At 39.6% G+C, this 27,391-nt stretch overlaps 1 protein-coding gene across 2 annotated transcripts; it reads left to right on the top strand.

Moving 5' to 3' along the window:
• The first annotated feature begins 2,558 nt into the window (after positions 1–2,558).
• LOC115788764 (immunoglobulin superfamily DCC subclass member 3) lies at positions 2,559–27,188 on the top strand. 2 transcript variants are annotated; one of them, XM_030741935.1, is made up of 14 exons: positions 2,559–2,815; positions 10,151–10,456; positions 12,353–12,497; positions 12,794–12,924; positions 13,257–13,394; positions 13,497–13,655; positions 17,739–17,904; positions 18,274–18,524; positions 18,645–18,809; positions 18,962–19,150; positions 21,105–21,218; positions 21,624–21,750; positions 21,887–21,995; positions 23,326–27,188. In XM_030741935.1, the coding sequence occupies exons 1-14, from the start codon at positions 2,767–2,769 to the stop codon at positions 23,398–23,400; spliced, it is 2,124 nt and encodes a 707-aa protein (XP_030597795.1). In that variant the 5' UTR covers positions 2,559–2,766; the 3' UTR covers positions 23,401–27,188. The 2 variants fall into 2 exon arrangements, with proteins under 2 accessions (XP_030597795.1, XP_030597796.1); XM_030741936.1 differs by lacking the exon at positions 2,559–2,815 and adding an exon at positions 3,511–3,518.
• The last annotated feature ends 203 nt before the right edge of the window (positions 27,189–27,391 follow it).

The following is a 27,391-nucleotide window of genomic DNA, read 5'->3' on the forward strand; positions in this document are numbered from 1 at the left end:
GTTAGATTTAGCTCATATGATAACCATGATTATACACTGAGTTCTTTCAAAACCCCTCCTGCAGTATAATTAATGTGTTTGTACAGTCCTGAAGGATATAGTACATTCTGTTGCAATCAATATTAGTCCAGCTAATCAGCTAATCTCCTTTCACTCTCCTCCACACACAGATGTGCACAGAGGTTCTAAAAGGTACAGACCTCACATCACTAAACAGACTCCAAATCATTACATTCGTTTTTTTTTTTTTCTGCTCTAACTTTTTATAATACATTTTATTATGTTTGTTCTTTATAACAGCCATAGAAAAAATGGCACCAACAGTGTTTATATTGGTTGCCTATAAATTTTTCCTTCATTGCTGGCACTGGGCTGGAATTTTCCTGAAGGGAAAAGCAGTCACATGAAAGCTGGTTATCAACTCAATGAGTTAACCCAGTGTTTCAGACTCTAGCTATGAGCGTTCACATGAATGGGGGTCACACTGGATGCATATGACCAATCCACAAATATGGAGAAGTACCAGCAGACTGACTGATTCTACAAAGGAAGAGAAAACTATAATAACAGACAAGGTTAAACAGACAATACAGCCAAAAGCAGCCCAGCTGCTGCTGGCAAAGCAACAGTACTTGAGTGTCCGATGAAAAGAACTGTACAGTAGTTTAGTGTTAAAAGAACTGTGTGAGTGGTGAATCTGTGAGCACTTTAAGTCAGTAAGACTGGAAACAACTATTAAAGTTTAGCCTGTTTGAAGGTAGGAAGCAAAGCTGGAAAAGTGCAGACTAAGTTTACAGAATTATCAATATTACAATTCTATCATTAAGACACGGGTGAATCTGAAAGTACAGAATACATATAAAATAGAATTTAAATGAGGCCAGTCTGTGTGTGAAGTTGATAATAAAGTCAGCAAACACAGTACTGTGCAAAAGTCTTGATCCACCAGACATTTCTTTATACTTTGCTAGAAAAATGGGGAAATACGTGCAGTCATAGATAGAAATACAGTATATAAGGCAAAAAAAGAAAAGTATGATTAACTAATTAACTAATAAGATGGGTGGTCTTTGGTCCTCCTCTAAGCTTGGTTCCTCTACCAGAGGCCTGGGAGCTTCGGTGTCCTGCGCAGTATCTTAGCTCGTCACCTGTGAAGCAATTCCTTGAATAGTTAGAACCATGAAACGTCATAACCAAGTGGCTGGGAAAGCAGATAGCATCTGTGCCAAGTATGGCCTGGAAGTTCTGAAGTCACAATAGGACACATCCTAAAAGGTGGCTGAGAATGGCCATGCTAAGCTCCTGTGGGATGTCCAGATTCAAATGGACAGACTGGTGATAACTGACCAACCGGACACAGTGGTGGTGGATAAGTAGAGGGAGAAGGCCACAGTGATAGATGTAGTAGTACCAAGTGATGCCAACATCAGGAAGAAGGAACCCAAGACAGGTGTTCATGCTCAGCAATGCTGGAACAGTCCAGCACAGAAAATGAGAGCAGCTGAAATCTTAAATTAAAAACTTAAAACTTACCTCTTCAGCCTGGCTTTTGGCTAAGTAGACACCATTAACTTGTTTTAACATAACTTTATTTTTAGTATTATTTTTACTGTCATTATTATGCAGAAGAACATAATTATTATTCATTTTTATTGCTGTTTTACAATTTGTGATTTTTGCTTACTTCCATGTATTGCATCAGCTAATCCAGCTGTGCAGCACTGACCTGCATGGAAGATGCAGTTTGATTGGTAATGTTAATCAAACTGTAAAAGCTGGAACTACTGTGTGTGTAATCAGTGTTGAGCTTAATAAATGTGCTGTTGTTGAAAAGTATGTTATTTCATCTTTTATAGAAGTCTTATGTTAAGACAAGAAGTATAACATGTAAAAAATGTAATAAATCCACACTAGAATAGTGGTGCAATGGTACATAAATATTACTTTAACACACAAAATAATTTGAGTCTTTTCAGAGTGCTTTAGTAATTTGATACAAAAGAAGTAAAATTCAGAATAGATTTTCTGTGTTGCTGGTAAAATTTGCCTGAGTATTTTTGGTTTATGAAATAATAATTATAATTCTTTCTCTCAACTGTTTGCTTGTTTAAGTCTTGGACATGGATGTTCCATGTAAAAGAGGAAATCTTTTGATTATGTTACACTGACATCTGTAGTTCTATAATAAACTGGTTCCAGGAGTAACACCTGACTGTGGTAAAGATTTCTATTAATTAATTAATTTATAGATTTTTTTTTTTTTATCCCAGTAACACAACTTCAGCCAGCCTGGGAAAGGTTTCCAGCTCAGGCCACAGCTGGTCCATCGGGCGGTGACTGACCAGAAGACCTCTGTTTAAATGATTATCCATCATGGCTCCCAGGCTGAGCCACCTTCCTGTTACTCTAGAGCTGTGATTGGTTCGTGGGCTGCAAACCTGCCACAAATCTCCGTGTCAGTGTCCATTCACTCACAACAATGAAGCTGAATAACTAATGAGCTCTGTCCACGCTGAGGTCTCTTCCTTGCTCAGTTCTCAGAGTGGCTTTGAACATGACCAGCAACCTTGCGGAGGCCAAATGCTGAAGAACAGAAGAATAGCGATGATTTGATACAAACAGTACAAATTTAAGCTACACTACCAAAGAAGATACACAGCAGGAGGACACAGAAGAAACTGGCTTTCCTTCTTTTTTTTTTCATGTTTTAGATTTTGGAGGTTCACGGGGTGAGAAGCTTTAACGTGAAGTAAGCTGGAGACCAAAATGAAAGCAGTAGTCTGTCTCAGCTGGCTGGCAGCCTTCTACAGTTTGAGTAAGTAGACTTTTGGATCTGTGTTCCATCTGAATCGCTATATAATCACTGTTTTATGGTTTGATTGCTGTGAAGTGGAGAGACAGCCTCCTGCTCTGTTCTCTTGTCAGTGTGTACATTGATATAAACTGATTTTAATGTTTACTAAGAGCCAAAAAGATTTTGCCATTTAATAAACTAGTATATAGTTTGCTTATCCTTAAGTTTCATCAAGCCCTGGTGCCGTATATGTTTGTTTAAGCTTTAAGAGTCTCACTGTCACTTAGTATAAATTGATGGTAACAAATTTTCTGAGTGTTGTAATGGTGTAAATGTTTGGATACAAGCTGTAAAGTTAAACAAAGTTTGTTTGTTTGTTTTTTCTTTAAAGCTTCCAAAAAATCGTGGAAGTGGCTTAATGACAAATAATAATAAATAATAATAAAACCAGATTACAAATTTTACCTTTGCTAGGTGTTCCATCCGATTTTCTCTTTTGGAGAAAATCGGATGGAATCTGGGGTCATTTTCTCTTTTGGAGAAAATGACCCCAGATTCAAAAAAAAAAAAAAAATTTAAGTGTAGCATAACTTATTTCATACTTTATGATATTGTATGAATTTAGTGGCCATTATATCGCTTTCTTCCCACCAACCCAGTGATATTACAGCATTGAATGGTGCAGTGGGAGTGGGAGTTCCCCCAGTGCTACAGACTCATATGGGTGATGAGATTTTATTAATATTCCATGAATAAATTCAAATTAAGCAAAGCCCGCACTATTCCCACCACAAATGTTTCATATATTTGCATTTCTAAACATTAAAAAATAGGATTTAAAAAAAAACTGATTTATTTTTAGGTCTTTATGTAGAAAATGTTCAGACAGATCAGCAAAGTTGGAGAAGCTAAAAATGTTTTATTTGTGGAAAAAAAAAACCCAGCAGGTTTGAAGCAGAGCAGCGCAGACGATACTTTATTTTCTGTCTTTAACTCAGACCACAGAATTGGCTCAGAGTCAGTGACCTCTGACCCTTTGGAGGAGGGTAGGCTCTCTGGGTCAGCAGAGCACTCTGGGGAGGGGGTGAAGAGGGACAATAGCCTTCCTAAAGTCCTCAGTCTTCAGTGACCTGACCCTCACACCCTCATCTCCATAACACTGCAGCAGTCTGTGCTCACATTGAGACTTTATTAAAGATATGTGTGAAGGTAATCCTCCTACAGCTGCCCATGACTGTGCCCTCGACAGCCCCTCCCCCTCATGCTCCTCATTTCACACACACAGTGTCCATGATAAAGTAGGCCAGCAGAAACACCCATTGATTTAATCCACAAGAGGGACACAATGCGTCTGTGGTGGCCTGTGTTTCCTGTAGTGAAACACAAAAGAAGCTAACATCTCAATCTCTGAAGAGTTCAGGCTCCTGTTTACAGCTTTACACAGAGCTTTGTGAACTTGAATGTACTTTTATGAGTCCATTTAGACTCTGTCATTATTTATTTACTAGGTTAAATACTTGAGGTTTTATATTTCCATCATGGAAGAACCTTAGAATTATAAAGTTCTTGCAGTTGTATGTGCAGCACCACTTAGTGTTACACATGACAGCTAAAAATGCTGGAAAGCACGCTCTACTAGCATTCAGCATCAAATCATCTACCATCAAGCTTCCTCACACTATCAAAGACCCGTACCTGTCATCTTTCAGTGGGGTCACTCTCACTGTCAGGTGACGGTGTGATATCACAGCAGCACTGTGAAACCTGGTGCTGCTTATGAAGAGCGCAGAGGTCAGTAAACTCCTTCTAGAAGCAGGTCTTGCCAGCCAGCGGCCATCTTGAATTATTTAGGTAGTTAATTCAAAGCATTAACAAAATTACTGAAATTCCAACACAGAATCATCACTCAAATCTGATAAAAATGCTTAAAAACTTTGGCCTAAAATTAAGCCTAAAAAAAGCTTTTGTCCCTCCACAAAATTCTCTCTTTCAGTTCAGGATTTATGCCACGTCTCTGTCATGTTGCTGCTTCAGATGAATTTTAGGGAATCTGGGTGTGACGATGTCTTTTAGGCACAAAGCAGTTTAATTTCTGTTTATTTTATACTTTTAATAATTTACAGTTTTAACCACTGACCAACAAAACAAAATAATATCCATCATCATCATCTGAGTCAGTCAGTTAAAAACAAAAACAGCTTCGGTCTGACTCCTGATGTCTGCAAAATATCCACGAAAAGCAAGTAAGTCTAAATCAGTGACTCCAGACCGACTCAGACAGTAAGAAGGAATCATCGGATGTCCAGTATGAAGGAAAAAATAAACGTTACTGCAACCATTTGTGAGAACAAACCTTACTGATTAAATCTGCAGGGCAAACAAAGAGGCCTCATTGTACTAGAAACAGATGCTTCTTGATTTCCCTTTAAATGCAGGTGGAACATCATTGGCCCCAGGGCCAAAAGGCTAATATTAGTTTGTACACAGGCAAGTGTGTCATCAGTAGAAATTCAATATGTTGATCAAGTCAGTTTTGACATTAAATTCCACTGTTGAGACATTTTTGATATCACATGATTTGGTGAAGTTTACCTTTAAGGACTCCAAATATTTGCACACAGCTGTAAACCAAACTTTTATTTTCTGTCTCCTGATCGTAGACTTTGACAGTGATGCATCTGCATCCTCAAGAGTGTTCCTGCCTTGGTTAGATGTTGTGAAGCTGTTTTTCCTAACCATAGAAATCATTCTGTCATCACGCACTTTAGATGTTGTCTGTGGTCCTTCTGGTGTTGCTGAGCTGGTCAGTTCATTCACTCTTTTTAACAGTGAACCAGATTGTTGGGTTGGAGACTTCTAAAGTTTCTGTTCTCTCTCTGATTGCTTCATTTTGGTTTTTCAGCCTAATGATGGCCTCCTTTACTTGTACCAACATCTATGGTGAAAACCTATAAATTCAAATTCAAGCCTTTGAGTTAACGTCACATATTATCTGTGCTTCATATGTTCTGAAGGAAAGAGGCCTCACCTCAACTGTCCAATTAATGTTGAGCATCAGAAAACAGGGAACTGCACAAACACGGCTGTAATTCCTAAACAGTTAATGCAGAATTTTTGCAAAACCCCTGTAATTAAAGCTGAGGAGGCAAAACTACAAAAATTGAGTCTTTGTCCTCCAAATTATGGGCTTTTGGGGGTCGGTGGTTAAAAATCTGTGAAGTTCAGGGGCAGCAGTTTTGCTAAACAACGGCAGCAGAAGGCAGGGAGAATTGCTCAGACTGGAGACAAGTACCAACCCCCAACTCTCATCTACATATCCATCCTGCTCACCTCTGACTCTCTCATGGCCCTTGAAGGGCTTGAGGTCACAAGTACGGGGCGCTAGTGTGGGGGTTGCTGGACAACCTCCTCCCGTTAAAAAAATCTCATTAAGTTCACAGCATTACAGACTGAACTATACAGTCCGTAATGCTGTGACCTCGGTCAGAAGCCATGCAGGTTCAGCTTGTTGGAATTTACCAAGACTAAACTTCACATTTGTTTATTTGATTGTTAAAAATGATCTAATTTGATCAATTCAGTGCTAAGCATTCCTTCAGTAATTCAATGCAATATTTCATGATATTGTAAGCATAGGTGTTACTAATGTGTTCATCTCCAGAAGCAGCATAATCAGCTCAACAAGAGGCAACAGAAACAATGTGATACAAAGGGTTAAATCTTACATCTGAATTTAAGGGGAAGTGGGTGAGGCGGTGGGGGAGAGGGCAGCCATGGAGCGCTGCTAAAAGGCAGCTTTGTGATAAAGATGCTACCATTGTGGATCAATTGATCTGCTGGACATGTTGACAAACACGCCACATTATTTACCATCATATTCAGAATGATGTGGCACTAATGTGGTTACCATGTGTGTGCCACTTGTGTAAAATGCAAACTTGAGTAATTTTTGTCTGTATGATGTGATGCTGCAGAAATTCATTGCAGACAAAGGAACAAATCTCACACATAGCCAGCTGTAAGCAACCAATAAGCCATCAGCAGAGCTACCAGTGTCTTTATAAAATTATGAATTAATCTCACAGTTGCTGACGAAAAACTGACAAACACTGTTGTTGGATTTAAAAAGCCAGAAACTCTGAAAACCATCACATCAGACCCACCACCAAATCATTATTAATCGTATTTGTATATATTCCTACATTTTTCTGCAAAACCATTAAATGGATGAAAATGTTGATGCAACACATTGAGGTTAAACTACAGTGCTGCTGTACTGCACAGCTTTTTCAGCAGGTTGTAAAAGTCTGTATATGGATAGTCTGAAAATTACTGTTAAATCACCGATAATTCAGATGGTTCAATAATTTGTCCTGCTGTTTCCACTGTGGAGGATCCAAAGACTGTCAATGGATCTTAAGTTCTTTGGATTATGAAGGAGCTCTAAAGCAAACTTGTTACAGGATCAAGAAGAACCCAGTGAGCATTTAAGGCCTGGAAAAAAAGACGACGCTAAAAGCTTCGTTCTGGCACCGAGTCCGTGTCTCGACAGTGTCGTCACATCCGGTCACCTTTGTTTTCTTTACAATTATCTATGATCTATTTATTTTACAAATCCATTTCAGAGGTGCTGGGTGGTGGTGTGTTTACTCCACATGATTTGAGCTACCCTCCAGTTTTCATTATTAATCTGCATTACTCTTTTCTGAATATCCTTCGATGGACTTGCTATGGCATAGCTTTATTTCTATTCAACCAGCATTTTCTTGCCTGTACCAATCAGCTATCACAGTTTGGAATACTATGTGTTCAATAATCATACACACAGAAGTTAATGCAAACCCCCACCCCCCCATGGGAGCCCTGAATTTCATTACTAGGCCTGAGGGATGTGAGGCTCGGGGGGGTGTAGGGTTCTATCAGCCCCTCCAGACACAGCTGACCAGAAGAGCTGCAATCATATCTGCTAAGAGCATCTGCTGAGTGGGAGATTTCTCATTACCATGAAGCAGATGCTCATTTCTTGATTTGGCACATCAGTCAAACCAGTGATGGAGATCATGAGGACAGGGAGCAGCTCTGTGGTGTGGTTAGGCTGGGAAAGTTTCATGGTAGATTCCAGCCTATAATCTGACTATAATAAAGCCTTTTTTATCAGTCACCACGTCCAACGTCAACATGGAGTTACCACAATACTCGTATCCAGAGCAAATGCAGCTAAATCATGAAATGTCAAAATGGCCACCTTTATGTAATTTATGTGTATAATTAATAATACATATAATACAATGTTATGATACAGTCCATTACATTTATCTGGTTTAGTGAACCCAAAGTTACGACCCCACAGGTGAATGTGTGCTTCTTATGGCCCATAGTTGTGTTAAATGGCTGAGCAACATTTTAGCAAATGCTCCCAAATCACCTTTGTTTACATTTAAGTGATAAATGTGTTCGGTGTTTGTATTGATGATGATGAGAACAAAATAGGAGTGCAGGCAATGTTGTTGTCAGTCTGGAAAACCAACATAATATCCAAAGATCCCCAAAAACCTGTGTGATAGCCCTGGCTGACCATGAAAGGATGCTGACCATGCTGAATGATTATAGAGAGAAAGAGCTGTGTGGTCACTGAGGTTGGATGTAAGTGCAAATAAAAATCTGTGAGAAGAAGCATGTGATGTTCAACAGATTAAAAGGCATCAGATGGCCTCCAGAAATAAAAATAAACTTAAAAAAAAACAAAAAACCATAAAACTACTGAAGTTTCTTCAAACTCAAGCTACCAATCGCTGTGTGTAGGACGCTATTCTTGGTGGTTGTATTGTATGTTTGGTCAAACAGGTTACAAGAATCCATAGTGACAATGATAAGGCATGTTGCAAGTTCAAGTGCAGTTAATGTTAATGCTTCACAGCTGGGATGGAGGGCAGCCATCGCAAGGGTTCAATGTTCTGAAGACAGAGAAGGCAACAAAGACTGGGAGTGATCCCAAGGTCACTGCGGCGAGGGGACAAGGGTGAGGAAGGGAGATCTGGTAGCATGGGAAAGTCACCTCAGCGACAGATATGAAAGGATGAGAAAAGATGGGGGGAGTGGTTGTATAAGAAGGGGCAGATGGTGGCCTTGGTTGTGTGGTGGCCAACGGGAAGAGGTAACTGGGGGTTGGGTGCAAATAAGCATAGTCACAATGCTATTGTCACTACTGGCCCCTGCTTCAATGGAGGCTCTCCTAACGTGACCCCAGCAACCCTTACCAGTGTTCTCCTCCACAGCTCTCTGCCCTCTCTGGCTGGATAGCCCTGTGGCATTCAGCTTCCATTGTGACTCGTCTTCAATAAGTATCACAGGCCACAAAACCAAATGCATAATCTATCAAATCAGACATTGTGTGTGTGTGTGTGTGTGTGTGTGTGTGTGTGTGTGTGTGTGTGTGTGTGTGTGTGTGTGTGTGTGTGTGTGTGTGTGTGTGTGTGTGTGTGTGTGTGAGAGAGAGAGAGAGAGAGAGAAGTTTTTTGTTTTTGTTTTGTTTTCAGGCTGGAGGTGGGGTCTCCTGCTGTCAGTGGTGTTGAGCAGTGCTCTCTTTTTCATAGTAGAAAATTTCTTTCTCACTTGCAACTCATTACATGTTATTACAAAAACCTCTCGTGGTTTCGATTGGTTTGGTTTGGATTTGTTCAATCAAACTGGATTTTAAGGGGTGTCCAGACTAAGAAGAAGCAAGATTCTGTTTTTATGCATCCAGGTTTAATGCACCAGCAGAGATTTCAAGTTAATGTGCAAAAAGCTGTGAGTGCATGGCTGTAGACTGCAGCATGTGTGTGTGTGTGTGAGTCTTATGTCTGACAGGTGTGTTCACTTATTGTACATTTGGGTTTTATTTTTATACAGCGAGCATTTCTGGAGCTCCTCTCTTTATGTGCCGTTGAACTGTAGGTAAATTTAGATTGGTTCGCTGGTTTGTGTCTTTTGCCTTCATTCTTAGTGTTGCATGTTTGGGATTCTGCCTCTGTGTGTGTATTTATTTGATATTTTTAGTATCTGCAACATGTGTGTGAGAACATGGGAAGCATAAGACATTTTGGGTATTATTCACTTACAAATGTAGTCAATAAGCCATGAAGAGCTCTTTGGTGTTAGTTGCTAGAGTCACACACTTGTACACGACTTTATAAACTGCTTGTGTGACAGTTCTCACTCAGACTTATGTCAGAATGCTGGCCTTTATTAAGCATCCTGCAATATCCTCAATTACATGATTGGGCTTGGGAAATAGTATTTAAAATGCCTTTTAACTGTACAAGAAATAATCAATTCTAAAGCGTGTTCTCTTTAATAACTTTGTTCTGTCTGCAGGTGGCTGCCTGGCCTCCGAGCTGTCGTTTTTGGTGGAACCCAGTGATGTGATTGCAGTGAGGGATCGGCCACTTATGCTAGACTGCCAGGTGCAGGGCGAGGAACCGATCACGGTCACATGGCGTAAGAACGGGGTGTCCATACCCACTGGCCCGCGGGTTCGAGTCCTGGAAAATGGCACACTGTTAATCCAGAGCTTCCAGAAACGCAGAGAGAGCAGCGATGCAGATATGGGCGAGTACGACTGTGCCGCGCAGAACCGTTACGGCATGCTGGTCAGCCGCAAGGCCAAGGTCCATTTGGCATGTAAGTGATTAATTATGCAACACACCACAAGAATGTTATAATCTCCACAATCTGTGTGGCATTCACTTCCTCAGCAACATGCATCACTTTCAGCAGCTACACTGGGCGGAGGGGAACCCAAATTAAGGTATAAAAAGATGGTCTCAGGGTCCTCAGCTATGACAGCCTCACTTCTCAGCTTCCTTAGGAGGGACGTTGTGATTTGGCTGCTAAAATGGAGCACACCAGGCCAACTGTAATCTCAGATTTAAAGTTCTGTTTTTAAGACCACTAATCTTCACAGTGTTGTTACATAACAATGTTCACGTGTTACACAACGTGTGTTTCTTTTCTCTGATTTTTCAAGTTATTACGTTTCCATCTAGCTATTTTAAAACACAATCTGTGAGGATGGATGGAAGGATGGAGGATGAAGCTTTTGCATTTCTTTAAATGGGCACACCTGCCCTGAACTGTTTTAGGTTTAGGGTCTCACAGTTAGACTTGGCCATCAGCTGGTATCAGATGATCACAGCCAGGAAAGACGGGCAAAACTTGAAGTTGTAATAAAACTTTAAAGATTTACTTTGAACATTTGTGTGTACAGTACTGTATATTGGGCATTTAATATAGGCTCATGTCTTATGACATAAAAATTGCCCATTCTTAAAGTGATTTTAATATCCTTCTCTAATAACCTTAAGATGACAATTTCCATTTCAATATGCAAATCTCTGCATTATTCACAGTCCATTCATGTGGAGGTGCAGGAGCAGAGTCAGTGCATGTTCCACAGGTTCACATACTGAACACCTCTGTCTCATACTTGGCAACCCAAGAGCCCCTTCAAACACTTGTTGGCCTCTTTGTTGTCACGGACAACAGGGGCCCACATGCCTCACTAAACTATCGCAGCTTCTCTCTTTTTCAAAAGGGCTTTTGGAAAAGGTACTGTACATGGCTGCACGTGCTTAACACATGCAAACACCCTGCATCAGGGTGTACAGTTCTCCTCGCCCTCACCCCTTTGTTAAACCAATAAACCTGGAGTTTATGGGTAATCCAGAAGAATTATGGCTATCTTGAGATGGTTTGAGGTCTTATCTAATGCAATGAGTTGCCATGGTAATGCCAGCTCATTGAAACCTTGTCTATGGTATCCAACCTTATTGATTATGGCCACCAGTTCAAATGAATCCTGTTTGATTCTGTGTGAGTACTTGAATGTGATTAAAAATCCTGGAAGTTGTAATGCTGTTTGAGGGAACACCAAACATGATTATCATAAAAAAAAAAAAGAAAAGAAAGAAAGAAAAAGGAAAAAAGTTCTATTTTACTGTAAAAAAGGCTAAAAAAATGATTAAATAGGTCATCAATTCTGTAAAATACTTTCAATCATACCCCAAACACTTCACAATATAAGTCTACACAAAACCATCAGTAAGTATATAGAAAATTAATTCCATCAGTTCAATATCACTTTATTATTTTCATATCCACCTCATTAAATCCTTTAACTTCCTGAGCGCCCCGTGGAACACAAAGTAAAGAGATGCTGTGTTACATCATTCTGTTACAAACAAATACGATGGGATTGCAGTTATGTCTTATGTGGTAATGGTTGCTCTGCTCAAAGAGAAAGCTGTTTTAAATTGGTTGAAGAAGCTGAGCTAAGGCTAATTTCTAAGTCATAATTAAGGTATATTGACTGCAAGGGATTTTCATATTAAAAATCCCAAGCTGGCATAACCCCAATGACATCACCTGTCTTCATACGCAAAAACGGACTCGTTGGCTGATCTTGATGTGTGGATCTTTATGTCGGACTCTCCCGCCACGCTGTTTCATAATGACATTCAGCATTCATGCCCAGTATTTTGCTCATCAAGCCTCCTCTTTTTGCGTTTTGCCCTTCAGCTCTTCCTAAGTTCCACACACACCCAGCATCGATGTCTGTGGACGAGGGAGGAGTCGCTCGATTCCAGTGTCAGATCAGTGGAGTACCTGAGGCCAAAATCACCTGGGAGAAAGACAGAGTACTGCTCAACACCACTGACAGCAGGTAAAAACACGTCCAGTGTAAACTCTGCACTTCTGGACATTGTGCACAATACTTGATGATGGGGCAAATTTAATTCTCCTGTACAAACTCAACTCTCAACATATCATCGACCACAATATGTGGCAACTAGATACAAACTTCTTAGCAAAATAATTTTACTTATAAATTTGTTGTGCAGTTTTTAATTTAATTTATTGTATTTAATTTAATACAATATTTTTAAGAGTATACATTTCTAATTTGTAGTAATCGTTTTTAGTGCCTCATCTTCACTTTGACCTCCTTTACCTGTCCAGGTACACTCTCCTTCCAATGGGTATCCTCCAGGTGACAGGTGTGAGAAAGGCAGATTCAGGGGTTTTCCGCTGCGTTGCCACTAACATTGCCAACACCCGCTACAGCCATGAAGCCACACTCAATGTCACTGGTAGGTGGACTTGTATTGTGCAATACACGAGCAGTCAGGGGAAACACTTTTGTTGTGAACAGTAAACATATCTTTATAAATTTAACTGACATAATATAGCTGGTGCTATAGCATGGTGATGCAGTGGTTAGCCCTGGTGCCTCACGGTGCAACATTTCCAGTTTCAGCCCCGGCGGGGGCCTCTGTGTGTGGAGCATCTCAGCAACATCTCAGTTTCAGAATTGTTACAAGCCAATAATATATGCACTGCTTGTGAAATGGTAATCGTCACTTCAAAATGTCCTGGAATCTACATCCAGTTCCTAAGACTTGGTGTTTTATCCACCTAACAGGAGGGAGTCCAAGAACCTACAAGGAGCCAGTAATTCTGTCAGGACCCCAAAATCTGACCATCACTGTGCATCAGACTGCCATCTTGGAATGCATTGCCACAGGAAACCCAAGGCCCATTGTTTCCTGGAGCAGGCTAGGTGCCTCTGTAGCATTCCAGTAGAATGTGAAAGAAAATTACTGACAGGCCGCACAATGAAACTTTTATTAATGAAGCATTTCCGTGTCTGTGTGTCCATCAGACGGACGCTCCATTGGGGTGGAGGGCATCCAGGTTCTTGGGACGGGGAACCTGATGATCTCAGATGTTTCCCTGCAGCACTCTGGTGTGTATGTGTGTGCTGCCAATCGGCCCGGCACCAGAATGAGACGTACCGCACTTGGACGCCTCGTGGTACAAGGTGAGTTTGTACAGGAATGACTGACATGTTCTTTGGTTATAATTCTCTATCTCTATAATTCTCTCTATTATGTTGTCATAAAACAGAATTAATATTCAGACCAATAAACAGTAGAATTAGCCTTAAAAACATCATAAAATTTGTAACTGAGGATTTTAAAGACTACATATGTATAATTGGCTCACATATACAAGAAGCTGTAAGATATTGTAAGATATGTAAGAGGATCCTGCCTGTGCATGTATCTGTGTAAATGGTACTTGGCTATATTAATGAGTGCTGGCTGTGAGGGGAGGGAAAGGAAGCTCCGTATGTGTCAAGCCCTACGCCACCTTCTTACCTTTGCCACTGGCTGCTTAGTGGGGGAAGGACTGAGTTACTATACGGTTTGCTGGAGGGGGTGGACATGCACTCATCCATCAGCCTGCAGATGTCCATAAGCTGAGCCAAATCATATTTCTGACTTTCATTAGCTGTTCTCAATTACAAGATTAGCATGTGCTAATTCCTGTAATAATATTGATTGTAGGAAATATTCATTCTATATATTAAGAGTCATATATAACCGCAAGCTTTGAAATAATTTCTTTGCATTCCAGAAGCTTAAATCACATTTAATCTGAGAAACTTTTAAAAAAAATCAGATTTTTTTTTTTTTTTTTTTTTTTTTTGCTTAGCTACATTTGGAGTATTTGAAAGAAGTCCTATTATGCGCAGCTCAAATAAAATTAAAGGAACACTCTGAAAACAGGAGATCTGAAAGGGAAAAAATCATGCTGGAAGTCTGTGCTGATATGAACTGGGTAATGTGTTTGGAATGAAAATTATCAAATATACAGAGGGCTGAATTCAAAGTCACCCCAAAAGTCAAATTGAAAAAATTGCTGAAATCTCATCACAGCAACTTAAAGTAGTACTCAGTAGTTTGTATGGCTTGTATGCATGCCTGATAACATCGGGGCATGATCCCAATGAGACAATAGATGTCCTGGGAAACCTCCTCCCAGATCTGTGCCGGGGCATTACTGAGCCCCTGGATGGTCTGAGGTGCAACCTCAGTCCAGGAGGAACCCAGAGCCCACCAGAGGGTCCTCAGGCCACCCTCATGAAGTCTGTTTGTGATTGTTTGGTCAGAGACATTCGCACCAGTGGCCTGGTGGAGGTCATTTGTAGCTCTGGCAGTGCTCATCCTATTCCTCTTTGCACAAAGGAGCAGATACTGCTCCTGCTGATGGGTTAAGGACCTTTTATGGCCCTGTCCAGCTCTCCTAGAGCAACTGTCTGTCTCCTGTAATGTCCTACATGCTCTTGACACAGTGCTAGGAGACATAGCAAACCTCCTGGCAATGGCACGTATTGATGCGCCACCCTGGAGGAGTTGGACTACCTGTGCAACTTCTGTAGGGTTCAGGTATCACCTCATACTTCCAGTAGTGACACTGACCTTAGCCAAATGCAAAACTAGTAAAAAAAAAAAAAAATGAGGAGGAAAAAATGTAAGTGTCCTCCACCTGTAAAACCATTCATGTTTTTTTTTGTTTTTTTTTTTTGGGGGGGGGGGGGGGGGGGGGGGGGGGGGGGTTGTCTCATTGTTGCACCTCTAGTTCACCTGTTGTTTATCTCATTAACACCAAAGCAGCTGAAACTGATTAACAACCCCCTCTGCTACTTAACTGATGAGATCAATATCCCAGAAGTTTAATGGGCTTGATGCTGTACTCTGATTAAAAAGTGTTCCTTTTTTGAGCAGTGCATACATAGTTAATAGTATTCTTTCTAATTAAAGCAAGAAGCACTCTGACAGTGCAAATCTCCACCAAGGCAGCTCACTCTCTGGGCAGCGTTTCCTTTTAAGGGAACAGTGTTTTATTTTGTAGATATTAATTTTGTTTTCTTTGTTCTTGTTAAATGTACTTTAAGACGTTTGTAGTGCAGTAAAATCAGATAAGAGGACTGTAACAGATGTTTACTTTGATTACACAAACAATATGCAGGAGTATGTAATGGCTAATAGGTATTTACTTATAAACAGATGGACATTAATAACTTGAGCTCATTATATGATATTACACTACAGTATATTTTTGACTAACAAGGAAGCTCATTCTTGTTCTTGTAACAATCCTTTATTTAAAGATATAAGACATTTTGGGGTCACCTTGAAAGAAATCCAGATGTGAAGTGTAAAAGGTCAGAGGTCAAATATGACATGATATTAGGATGCAAACTATAATGTGATATATAGAATCCCCATATACCCGTATCATTATCTAAATGTTGCCAATACAAATAAAGGCATAATTTTAAAGATAAAACACATTTTATGGCAGTTTGACCTGATTTGAAAGCCCACTGCACTGTGAAGGTACAGACAGCTGCTTGAAGGTTAAATGTGGAGCGATGCCACGGCTCACAGTCAAGGTGAATGTTTCTGTTGTCCAGCTGAAATCAAGTGTTGTTGGGTAAGAACGGTTTCTGTTTGTGAGGCTAGCAGAGGTCTGAACTTTCACACAGTCTGGAAAAGTGTGGACTTAGTCATGGTCAGCATGCAGGGACAAAGACAACAACAGACGGAGAGACAAAAGCAGGGGGCAACTAGACGATCAATACAAGAGGCAGGTGGGGGTTGCAAGGGGAAGGGAAAGGGAAAGGGTTGAAGAATGACCTGCAACCTCTGACCCCTGAGCTAGACAGGAGGAATAAGGGGGCATGTCTCTGAAAACAGTTGGATGGAGGGAGGAGGCGTGGAATAGGGCTGGACAGACAGGGAGGGAAGAATAATGAATGAGAAAGAATAACTAATTTGGTGCATATTGAAGATGAATAGTATCCTAGTAGAAGTACAAATAAATACACATAGTTCTTCTAATAATTGTAAACTTTTCCATTAAAGTTTAGCAATAAAATTTGTCCTTGTGTATTACATTCTTCTTAACTCAGAAGAAGAATAAACCTTGTAGAAGTGATTCTCAGTGATTCTGTTGTATTTCAGAGCACATGCTGCTTCAGTTCAGGTTTGTCATGCATCCTTATCTAAATAACTGATAATAGGTTGCAGTGGAATCCACACAAATGGCCAAAGTGTGAAAAATGACATTTGCTTCACAGATTTGCAAATCTATTAATATTGCTTGCATTTATCAAGCAGTTAATAAATGCAAGCATAATGTTTTCTAAATGTAATTAGACATACAAGGCAAGGTGAAACTCAAGGTCAACAAAATCACTGATCAATACTGAGCATGGATCGACTGAACGCTCAACTGAGGACGCCTGACACTTTAGTGAGACAGATGAAGGGGTGGACAGCTGTGTCCCCTGAGATAGTATGATACCCCAACACCCTCCCCACCTCCCAACACTTGACAAATGAAATCAGACAATGAAACAGAAAGAATGTGTAATATATATACATTTTATATGTGTGTGTGTGTGTGTGTTTGTATAGATAGATAGATAGATAGATAGATAGATAGATAGATAGATAGATAGATAGATAGATAGATAGATAGATAGATAGATAGATAGATAGATAGATAGATAGATAGATAGATGGATAGATAGATAGATAGATAGATAGATAGATAGATAGATAGATAGATAGATAGATAGATAGATAGATAGATAGATAGATAGATAGATAGATAGATAGATAGATAGATAGATAGATAGATAGATAGATAGATAGATAGATAGATAGACAGACTGTTGTTTTCATTGATACTTTTGGCTTGGATCAACTGAGAGCTTGGCTCACTCTGGGGTTTAAGCAATTTAAGACAAATTTGAAATTAATGGCTCTATAAACCATGTCCTTTGTATCTTGTATCCTTGAATCTGACACATTTTCTGGACCTTTGTTTATCAGCACTTTGCACTTTTTAAGCCCATATAAACCTAATATGGGAATAAATCTTAGTCTTAACATTTTGATCTTGATTGTGGTTGAAATGTTTCAAATTAAAAAGTGAGACCCAAATGTTAACAAACCAGAATTATCTTTTAGTGCTGGCTTGGTGCTGAACATACCCTGTATTTAGCCTGACTGCATTTCATCTCGTCTCCCTCCCTGCTCCACCTCAGCTCCTCCCGAGTTCCTGCAGTGGCCACAGTCTGTGTCCAAACCATTAGGGGGCAGTGCTGTGTTCAGCTGCGTGGCCCAGGGTGTCCCTGAGCCTCACCTCATTTGGCTGAAGAATGGCAAGGTCCTGATGCCAGGACAAAATATCAAGCTGACCAATAACAACAGGTATGTGAATCAGGCAGGTAGGCCGGGATGTTGGTCTAAAAATGTTACCTATTATACAAGCTTTTTGGCATTTTACACATAGACTGTACACAGTGTTAGCAGTCATGTGGTTAAACATTACAGTGAGAGAGGTAGCAACAGCAGTATCAGCATTAGTATATTTGTAATATTGACTAGAGAGTGTAATTAGATGCAGAAGTCTTAGTAGTAGTTGTTGCAAAGCAGGTGAAGGTGCATTAGTAGGATTGTTACAGTAATACTACTGTTGCTTTAACTGCTTTACCATCACATTTTCCATTCAGTCCTAGTACTGCATGTCTAGTAAGTAACAGCAGATTACTGATCCAGTTGTGTATGCTGTCTGTACAGCACTCTGGCTTTGACCCGTATTAGGTCAGATGATGAGGCTATCTACCAGTGCATTGCTGAGAACAGTGCTGGTACCAACCAGGCCAGTGCCCGTCTGGCTGTTGCACAGGGTAAGGATCTGCCTGATGCCCCTCAAGGGTTCACAGCCAAAGCCCTGTCCACAAACACCCTGCAGATCACATGGAACCAGTCACCCACCAATATCACTGAGAGCATCATCGGGTACGTCCTGCACATCCGCAAGATAGGAGGTGAGTGTACACACACACACACACACACACACACACACACACACACACACACACACACACACACACACACACACACACAATCTACATTACAGCATGTGTGCATGTGTGTGTTTAATTTAGAGCCTGACAGTCTGGAGCTACAGGAGGCCATAAGTAAAGACAACTTTCAGCATGATGTGACCAACCTGGAACCAGCCACCACCTACTCCCTTTATTTGAGGGCCTACTCTCCCATGGGAGCCAGTCAGCAGTCCCACACTGTCATTGCTACTACATTAGGAGGCGGTAAGCTCACAAAACACTAATGGAACCAGCGCAGGATTACTGTTCCAAGTTATTTTTTATCATCTTTAAAGACAGTGGGTAATGCCTATTTCAAAATATTTCTGTTCATCTCTTACCACTCTTTTTTTTTGCATTGTTTCTCCTCCATCTAGTGCCCACTCCACCCAACTACTTCACCAAGGTGTTAAATTCCAGCGCTGTGCAGGTCCTCTGGGAACTTCCGAGTAAGGCTGGTATGGTTGAGGGTTTCAGGTTGTCCTACCGTAGGGTCCCTCATGCTGACTACCAGAGGCCAATTCAGCTGTCCTGTTACATTAATGTCCACACCATCTCTAACCTGGGTAAGTTTGTGTGTGTGTGTGTGTGTGTGTGTGTGTGTGTGTGTGTGTGTGTGTGTGTGTGTGTGTGTGTGTGAGTACATCACAAAAGGAATTAAGAGTAAGAACTTACATTTATGCTTCTGCAACGCTGCATACAGACACACTGTAACTCCAGCCATCAATGTGACACGGATTTTAATCATGTATCATAATTACACCAACGGAAAGCATTTCCTCTTCATATTAATTAGTATAAACAGAGTATAGTATAAACATTAGCACGGTTACCTCCAGGGGTTAAAGTGGGATTTGGTACGTGGTGATTGGGTGTCGCAGTGCAGTGTGGAGGAACAAATCACCTATAAATAAGTCACAGCCTGTGATCAGCTGACCTGTGCTGCTACTCCAGTATTCATGTGTTGATGGCTGATGTGGAATGTCACACCAACAGTTAGCTCATTCACCAGTAATATGCAATAACCTGCTTATCAGATTGAATTACTCATTAGCTGAAGGTGCCAGAGTGTCATTCCCGATCACTCCATCTCACTTTAACCCCTGGTTCCCCCACAGCAAAACAAGGTGCTGAGTTCAAATTCAGGCTGGGGCCTTTCTGTGTGGAGTCTGTATGTTCTCCCTGTGCTTGTTTGGGTTCTCTCTGGGTACTTCCTCCCACAGTACAAAAACATGCACGGGTTAGTTTGTTTGGTAATTCTAAATTATTCATAGAGTGAATGTGAGAGTGAATGCTGTTTGTCTCTTTGCGTTAGCCCTGTGACAGACTGGTGATGAGGGAATACGTCACCTCTCACCCTATGGCAGCTGGGATGGGGACTGAGTAATTATTTAAACATTTACATTTCTAGCATACAGAACTTTGGTACTATATATTTTTACATTTCATGGCAGTGTCAAAGATGGGCATGCAAAACAGAGAAATGATTTGTACAGTTTCCTTATTTCTGTATTTACAGAATGCTGTTGGGAGGGTCATAGAAAGAACAATATAGTCCTCTATTAGTCATTACACAGTAGTTCACCCCAACCAGCCCCTATGTGAAAACACAGAACACAAAACAAGAACAAAGTGTCCAATAACAATGGAACAATGAAACGGTTCGCTTTAAGTGGGATTCCATGTTTTAAGGTCATATGGGAATGAAGAATTCCACAGAAAGTCATTGTTACTTATAACATTGTTTCTATTTTCTACTGAATGAGTGCTGCTGACAGTTTTTTCCAACTTTCCATTAACAAAATACAGAGTGTCTTTTTAAATTTCCTGAATTAAGTAAACTTAAGTAAACTGACTTAAATAAATTTAGAGAAAAAAAAAAGAAATAGTCATTCTTTGCCACAAAAAATTATTTCCCTCTTTTAAACTGCAGCATAGTACTGTAGTATCTAGTTTGGATACGTTTGTATTTTGGGTGAGTATCTGAAGTATCATGAGATTTTTGCTATCCAGATTGTCACTATTTGGCAACATTTGCTGAATCCTTCTGATCGTTACAGGAAAAGTGTTATATTTAATAATACTGTTTGATGTGTGCCACGTAACACTTCGGTCCAACATCTTATATCACTGAGTGTAACTGTAAGTGTGGCTCAGCATTGTTGTATAGATACAACAAACTTGTTAAGCCACTTATGGACTGAGCTTATAAGAGCTGAATACCCCTGAGAGACTTGGACAGCACATCACTGAAAGGAAAACTAAATGTAATACGGGAGCAATTTAGAATGAATAAACTATAAAATACATGATTATCTATAATTCATTAAATCCATTTTTCCCTCCTTCTTTATCACATGTTCACCAATGCAATATTATTATGTCTAATATTTATTAGAGTAACTGAGCACGACTGCATTTTAAAAGAAGACACTCTCACTGAAGTTAAGAAACAAATCAATCTGCTTAAAAATGCTGTGTCAAAGCCTCACTGAATCCAGATGGGCCGTTCTGTTTTAGAACCAGGTGCAGTGTATGAAGTCAAACTGGTCGCCTACAATGGAAATGGAGAGAGTGACTGCTCCAAGAGACTGGTGTCACTTGCACAGGAAGGCATGAGAGACCAGCCCACTGGTGAGTCCTAATACACATCTGTGACTCCAGCAGTAGGAAGCTCAAATTTGATCATTAATATTCCACAAACATTTTTGCAGACATGCAACAATTTGACTTTATCAGTAAATTAAAAGACACAGAATTTTTGGAAAACCTATGAAAGATTTGGTGAGAGATTTGTATGGTAGAAATATCTTTAATGAAGAAATGACACTGGGGAATGTTCGTGAATCTAATTCCTGCATGTTTACAAAATATAAAAACAAGGCAGGACTGAATCCCCGAATGTAAAAACATGGAGACAAAAGGGAAAACAGAGAACGAGGGTGCACACAGCGTGAGACATTTCTAACGAGGTCAAAACTCGTTTTGTTTGTGCTTCAATCATAAGGACGTTCATCATTGATATTCTTTTTTTTCCAGGAGGAGACCCTCTGTGTCAGTGCAGTGATAGAGAGGCTTCACTGGGCAGCATTGTCATTGGCATTCACATCGGCACTGCCTGCATTATCTTCTGTGTTCTTTTCCTCATGTTTGGATACCGTCGCAAGTATGCATCCATACACTGCACGTCTGTTTTGTTGTTCCTTAGCTAATTTATAGAATAGAATTCATTCCTGCTAAACATGTCTTAAACGCAAACTTGTGCAGCGCATGTACTTATAACTGGAGCTTGTTTTTTTCAGTCTGTTTTGCAGTAAAGGGACTCAGGACAGCTGGTCTGTACAGAGGATTAACACAGTACACAGTGGCATCCCTAAAGATGGAGAAAACCTCCCCAGAGTGGAGTCTCAGGTAGTCACAGTGTGTTTCGCTTTATTCTACATTAATGAAGTACAAGTACACAATAATAATAACAACAACAACAACAAACTTCTCTTTCTCTGTAGCTTAAAGCTCCTCACATGTAAGTGTTTCTGTAACAATGACCAAAAGATGAATTAGTAGGAACAGGAATAAATGTCCTCTACAACAGCCAATAAAGAGTTAGGTTAAACTACCAAACTCGACTGGCATCAGAACAGACTCTGAAGAGGAGTTAATTACTCATTCTTCACAGTCACAAGGCTTCCCAATAAAATATGATGTTAACGAGACAGCTGTGGAATAGTGACTGAAGGCTGGATCAGCTGGGATAAAGAATGCAAATAAATTAGTTAGAAAAATAGTAACTAAATACATGATAGACTCAACCTGGTCTTCAGCTAGCAGCTTTTATCTTGTGGTATATTCCTTGACCATAAGCTTTGACATATATATAATTCAAATTGGGATTCTCTCTAATCCACACAGGGTCAAAATTATACATACACCCCCACTAATATGTGGTTAAATGTCAGGTTGCTCCTCGACCAGAAGCGTTTGGTAGCCATCAACAAGCTTCGGGCATAATTCTTGCTCGATATTTGACCACTTTTCTTGGTAGAAATCATTAAAAGCCCCAAATTACCATGACATTAAGCCCATGATGAGTGAATGTAAACTGTTTGACCACAACTGTAGCTGTAACTTTAAATTATTTCCTCTTTTAATTAGATTGAAAATACAAGTGTAGCACTGCAGTCAGCATCAGTAAAAAGACATGCACTTTGAAGAACACCAGGTGCCAATATTTGGAAATATATCCATCCAACATCCACAAATAACAGCATGCAGAGAATTTGGACGTCTCACACTGCTGTTTGTTTGTCTGGCATATGAATCAATATAACCAAGTGTTTTGGCCAGACTGGTATCTTTTACACTTGATAGGTGGAATAATTAAACTAGCTTACTATAAGAACAAATAACACTGTCTGTTTTAATGTTTATGATAACATACATCAGTAACATACATGCCTCTTTCAGGCCTTGTTTTGTGCACATAATATTTTTTTTCCCAAACGCCACCTACCCTGTAACTTAAAGAACTGTCTATTAATAATCATGTATTGATGGCTATTTAGAATGAGACTAGTTGTCACATGGAAAATCTGACTTCGTGCTGCTTTACACTATTTTACTCCATATGATGCTCAGCAGTCTAATAATGATGCAGTGTTCAGAAATAATCCCACGCTTCTGATCTATGACTTATTGTTCTCTTTTGCCTTCTTCCTGTCATGCTGTTCCATCCTGTGAGCAGGTGGTCTGTCCAGCACAGTGCCAGGTTATCACTGATCACCAGTCATCAGGTTTGCATGCCATGGGCACTGGCTAACACTGGTCAATGATGGAGTGCATCCCTGTCCTCTCCTCCAGCAGTCAGCCATTCACTAGGAACCATAAGCCTCCCAACAAAGAGCACCATCTGTGCCGTTTGATAGGGGTCAGCTGTAGGTTTAATTATAGGTTTAGTCTCCCCAAGACTTGCTGCTAAAAACCTGTAAGTAGATTTGTAGATGTAGACTCGGAGGCATTCTAGCCCTTCTCCACCCTAAAGCCATCTTCCAGTCCTACCTCAAACCAAAGCTTATTGCCTTTGTTGCCTGTGCATGTGCGCATGCGCATGTAGAGAAAGCCTTCAGAAAGCATTGTCACTCCAGATTGTGCCCTGTCTCATTCATTTTGTGTGTGTATACCACTAAACGTTTGTCACTTTTTCAGTGGAAGACTGTTCCATAAACCAAAATTTTCTATCCTTCACATCTCCACTGATAAATTGACATGTGACAGCGTGGTCTTTAGACCCTGAATGAAGCCAAATATTCAAACCTGACTGAGACATCTCATGAATCTGCTGTGACAAACTCTTGATTTTGCCTTTTGTTCCTCTACAGTAAGGAAAAGAAGAAACATAGCGGCCTTTGTAAACACCTTACAGAGGTGAGAGTCAGATAAGAAATTATTTTCTATCAATTTGCAAGCCATTTAGAAGAATCATGTAAACAGGCATTTTTTATTCCGTTCATTTTATCCAAAAGCTACTAATTTCCAAAGAAAGCTACCTCCCTCTGACAAGAATGTCTGAGCTGTAGTTTGGGCCTTTGTTAGCCCAATGATCCTGCTCATGTTAGCCTACCTCAACCAAAAACCCTTCACATCAGTAACTACATCCTTGGCCAGTGTCAGTCACAGTGTACCTTGCCAGACCCTCTGCTAACCAGACCAGTCCAAAGAGGGCTGAGCAGCAAGACTACCATGTGGAGCATTCTCTACAGCATCAGTCTCATTACCTGAGGCAGAGGTCGGTGTGAGGCCTCACAACCGTCTGTTCAAGCTTTGCGTTTGGTGGGATTTTTTGATCTGACATCAGAAAATACTGTATTCATGATTTTCAAATGCCTACTTGTCCTTGAAAGACATATTTGACAGAGGAAGCAGGTCATGGATAACACGCTGAAACAACCCAGGCATTCCTCTTTTTTTTTGCCGACCACTGAACGAAAGCTTGTTTTTATTGATCTGCACAAACTGATGCCATACTGAACTGAAGCCAAAAAAGTGACTGAGGCGATGCTACCGAGTTACCTCTTTAGATCCCAAACTGATGAACCTGGAACCTCAACAGAACCAAGTTTTCCTGTGATACTTGCCTGAATGCACGGACAAGACCCACGTTTGTCTGCAGATCCACAAAGATGTTCACTGAAAACCAAGATGGATGATACCCAAAGATATAAACTATTCAGGGTTTTCTTTATGTTCATTTCAAACTCACTATAGAGATATACATTTATATACAATACATTACATTTTACTTTCAGTTCTTGTTCCTGTTTGAAAGGGGCCACCAGTGTGTTAACTGAACCCAAACCAAAAAAATTTTAAACATGATTTCATTACCATTTTTTTAAAAAAAATCTCTTTCAGGCCCTTTAGTTCTAAAGTCATTCCAGGTGGACCCTTCAAATATGGAAATATGGAACTATTTTACAGATTCTAACATTTACCTCTTAAATGTCTCCAGATGAAGATGTAAGATGTATTTTGAATAATTTTTTTATGTCGATACTATAATGAATACTTATTCATTTTTAAATGAGCTGAATTGTTGCCAAATATTTAGCTATTTTGAAGAAATACATGACCAAATAACCTTTTACCTTTACACTTCACACATAACCAAAGCACAGAAACATGCATGTAAGCAGGATGATATACAGCACATATGTGTGAAGAGCTAGCAGTGGGTGAACCTTGAGGGCAGAAGCACTGAAAATGAATCCCAAATCGAGATAAAAGATTTTTTTCCCCCACTTTTGGTATCAATTTAAATAAATCAGTGATTCCAGATTGAGGGAATCCAGATTGCTTTGACCCAGCCTTTCAACTATCTTTCTTCCTCCTAATATGTTAATGATGAAGCTCATATATTAAAGATAACAGTTTACCTCAAGTCTTTATGGCCCTCAAGGTTTACCTTAACCCTTACAAATGTTAAAGGTTTACTCACACCAGAGAAAAATGAAAAATAAAACCTTTCCTCTTCATTCCCACTGTTGCAAATAAAAACTGTTAAACAAATGTGATACCAAAAAAAAAAGTTTGATATGAAATATGTAAGAAGTCAATGTGTTTTTGTAGTATGAATGTGTAGTTTTTAAGCTAGTATTTGAAACAGAGGCTTTTGCTACTTCTGCTTTGTTTTGATGTTTTTTTGCCTCTTTTCATTTGAGTCTTTTGTTCTTCCTGCTGTGCACAGGAAATGTTGCCAAAATTGTTTGATTATTATTAATATTATTGTTCTTTGATTTGACACCATTAATTATGAAATGTTTTCTTTCTTTGATACATGTGAGAGGGCTATGAAAACGCTTGTTCGGGATTCCTTTGAGTGAGTAATGTGAGTTTCCTGAAGACCTTAAACATTCAAGCGAAAATGTTTGTGAAGCCAAACTCACATATTGCCAAAAGTCAGCTGTTAGAAGAAAAAAAAACTACAAAAATGCTGTAAAATATAGTAAAGTAGAAAGTATGCACTAGTACCAATGAGAAAGAATGCTTTAATAATTCTAAGTGCTTCACTGTTCCCAAAGCTTTTCACTGTTACATTGTAGCCAATTGCAAATCTAAAGCTTTAACCTGTTGTGACTGAGGTCTGGTCCTTGGTCTTTGGCCAAAATGAAAAGGTATGGAAGTAAAGAACTGATTGCAGATGAGCAGCACATGCAGAGACCAAGTTGTGACTTTCACAGGTTTTCATATTACATTTATTTAATGCAGTCATGCAGTACAACTATATATATTTATTTTAATTTTAAACATAGCTTTAAAGAAAACTGGGTGATGCTCTAATTTGCTCCCCGTGGATCTCATTTTGAACAAAAGTAACATTTCATTCCATATTATTCTTAATCTATAAAATACACTTAATACAGAATGTACTATACTAGGGACACAATAACAGAAGTACAAAGAGAGATTGTCAGTAAAATGAAAATTATATATATTGTATTTAATCCCATATTTATTCTCGATCATACTATTACAACAGTAGTCACTGTTCAACAAAACTCACACAGGCACCGTTTAAAGCATTCAAAGCTACATTTAAACAAACAGTCTAGATGTAGTTTCTATTTTGAGTTTTTGTGATGCCACATTGTTAAATGTCACAAGGGTAAATTTGAATGTGGTCATTTGTCTGATCTGCCCTTTATTTAATTACTTGTTTAGCCCAGTGTCTTCTTCTTGGCACTGTCAGTCTTCCTTAGAAAATATGGAACTCTTAACAAAATTCTAATGAATTGCATTTATTTCTCATATTGCGCAAACTGACCACTTTACACTAAATATATATCATTAAGGAAACAGAATATATCATTAGAGCACAAATTGATGTAAAACTTTAATTTAGGTGAATGCTGTTTGCAATTTGGAAGACGACTAATTTATTTAAGTTTCTGTTTTTAACCTAAAGAATGTTTCAGAGAGCCTCTAACTGTGAAAGCAACAGTTTGGTTTGTGCCTGCAGGCTGATCTATCTGAAGTCTGATCTTTATGCCACCTTTTCTCTTTTCTTCACCATATTCAATGCCCAAAACCAAATAAAGATATTTAGCTGAATTCATGTGTCCTTTTTATTGTTTAGCGTGCAACACGTTAGCTTAGTTAGCCTATAGACTAAGTCATCTATTGGCAAGATGCTTTCTTCAGTCCTTGACCCTTGGAAGTCAGAGAGGTAAGTTAAATAGTTTTAAAGATCAGTTCAGAAAAGATTTGATTGTGTTGTTGTGCTTTGTTTACTGGTAATGAGGTCACTTAGATCA

The sequence above is a fragment of the Archocentrus centrarchus genome, chromosome 11, assembly GCF_007364275.1.
Source record: "Archocentrus centrarchus isolate MPI-CPG fArcCen1 chromosome 11, fArcCen1, whole genome shotgun sequence".
In the NCBI taxonomy this organism is placed as follows: Eukaryota; Metazoa; Chordata; class Actinopteri; order Cichliformes; family Cichlidae; genus Archocentrus; species Archocentrus centrarchus.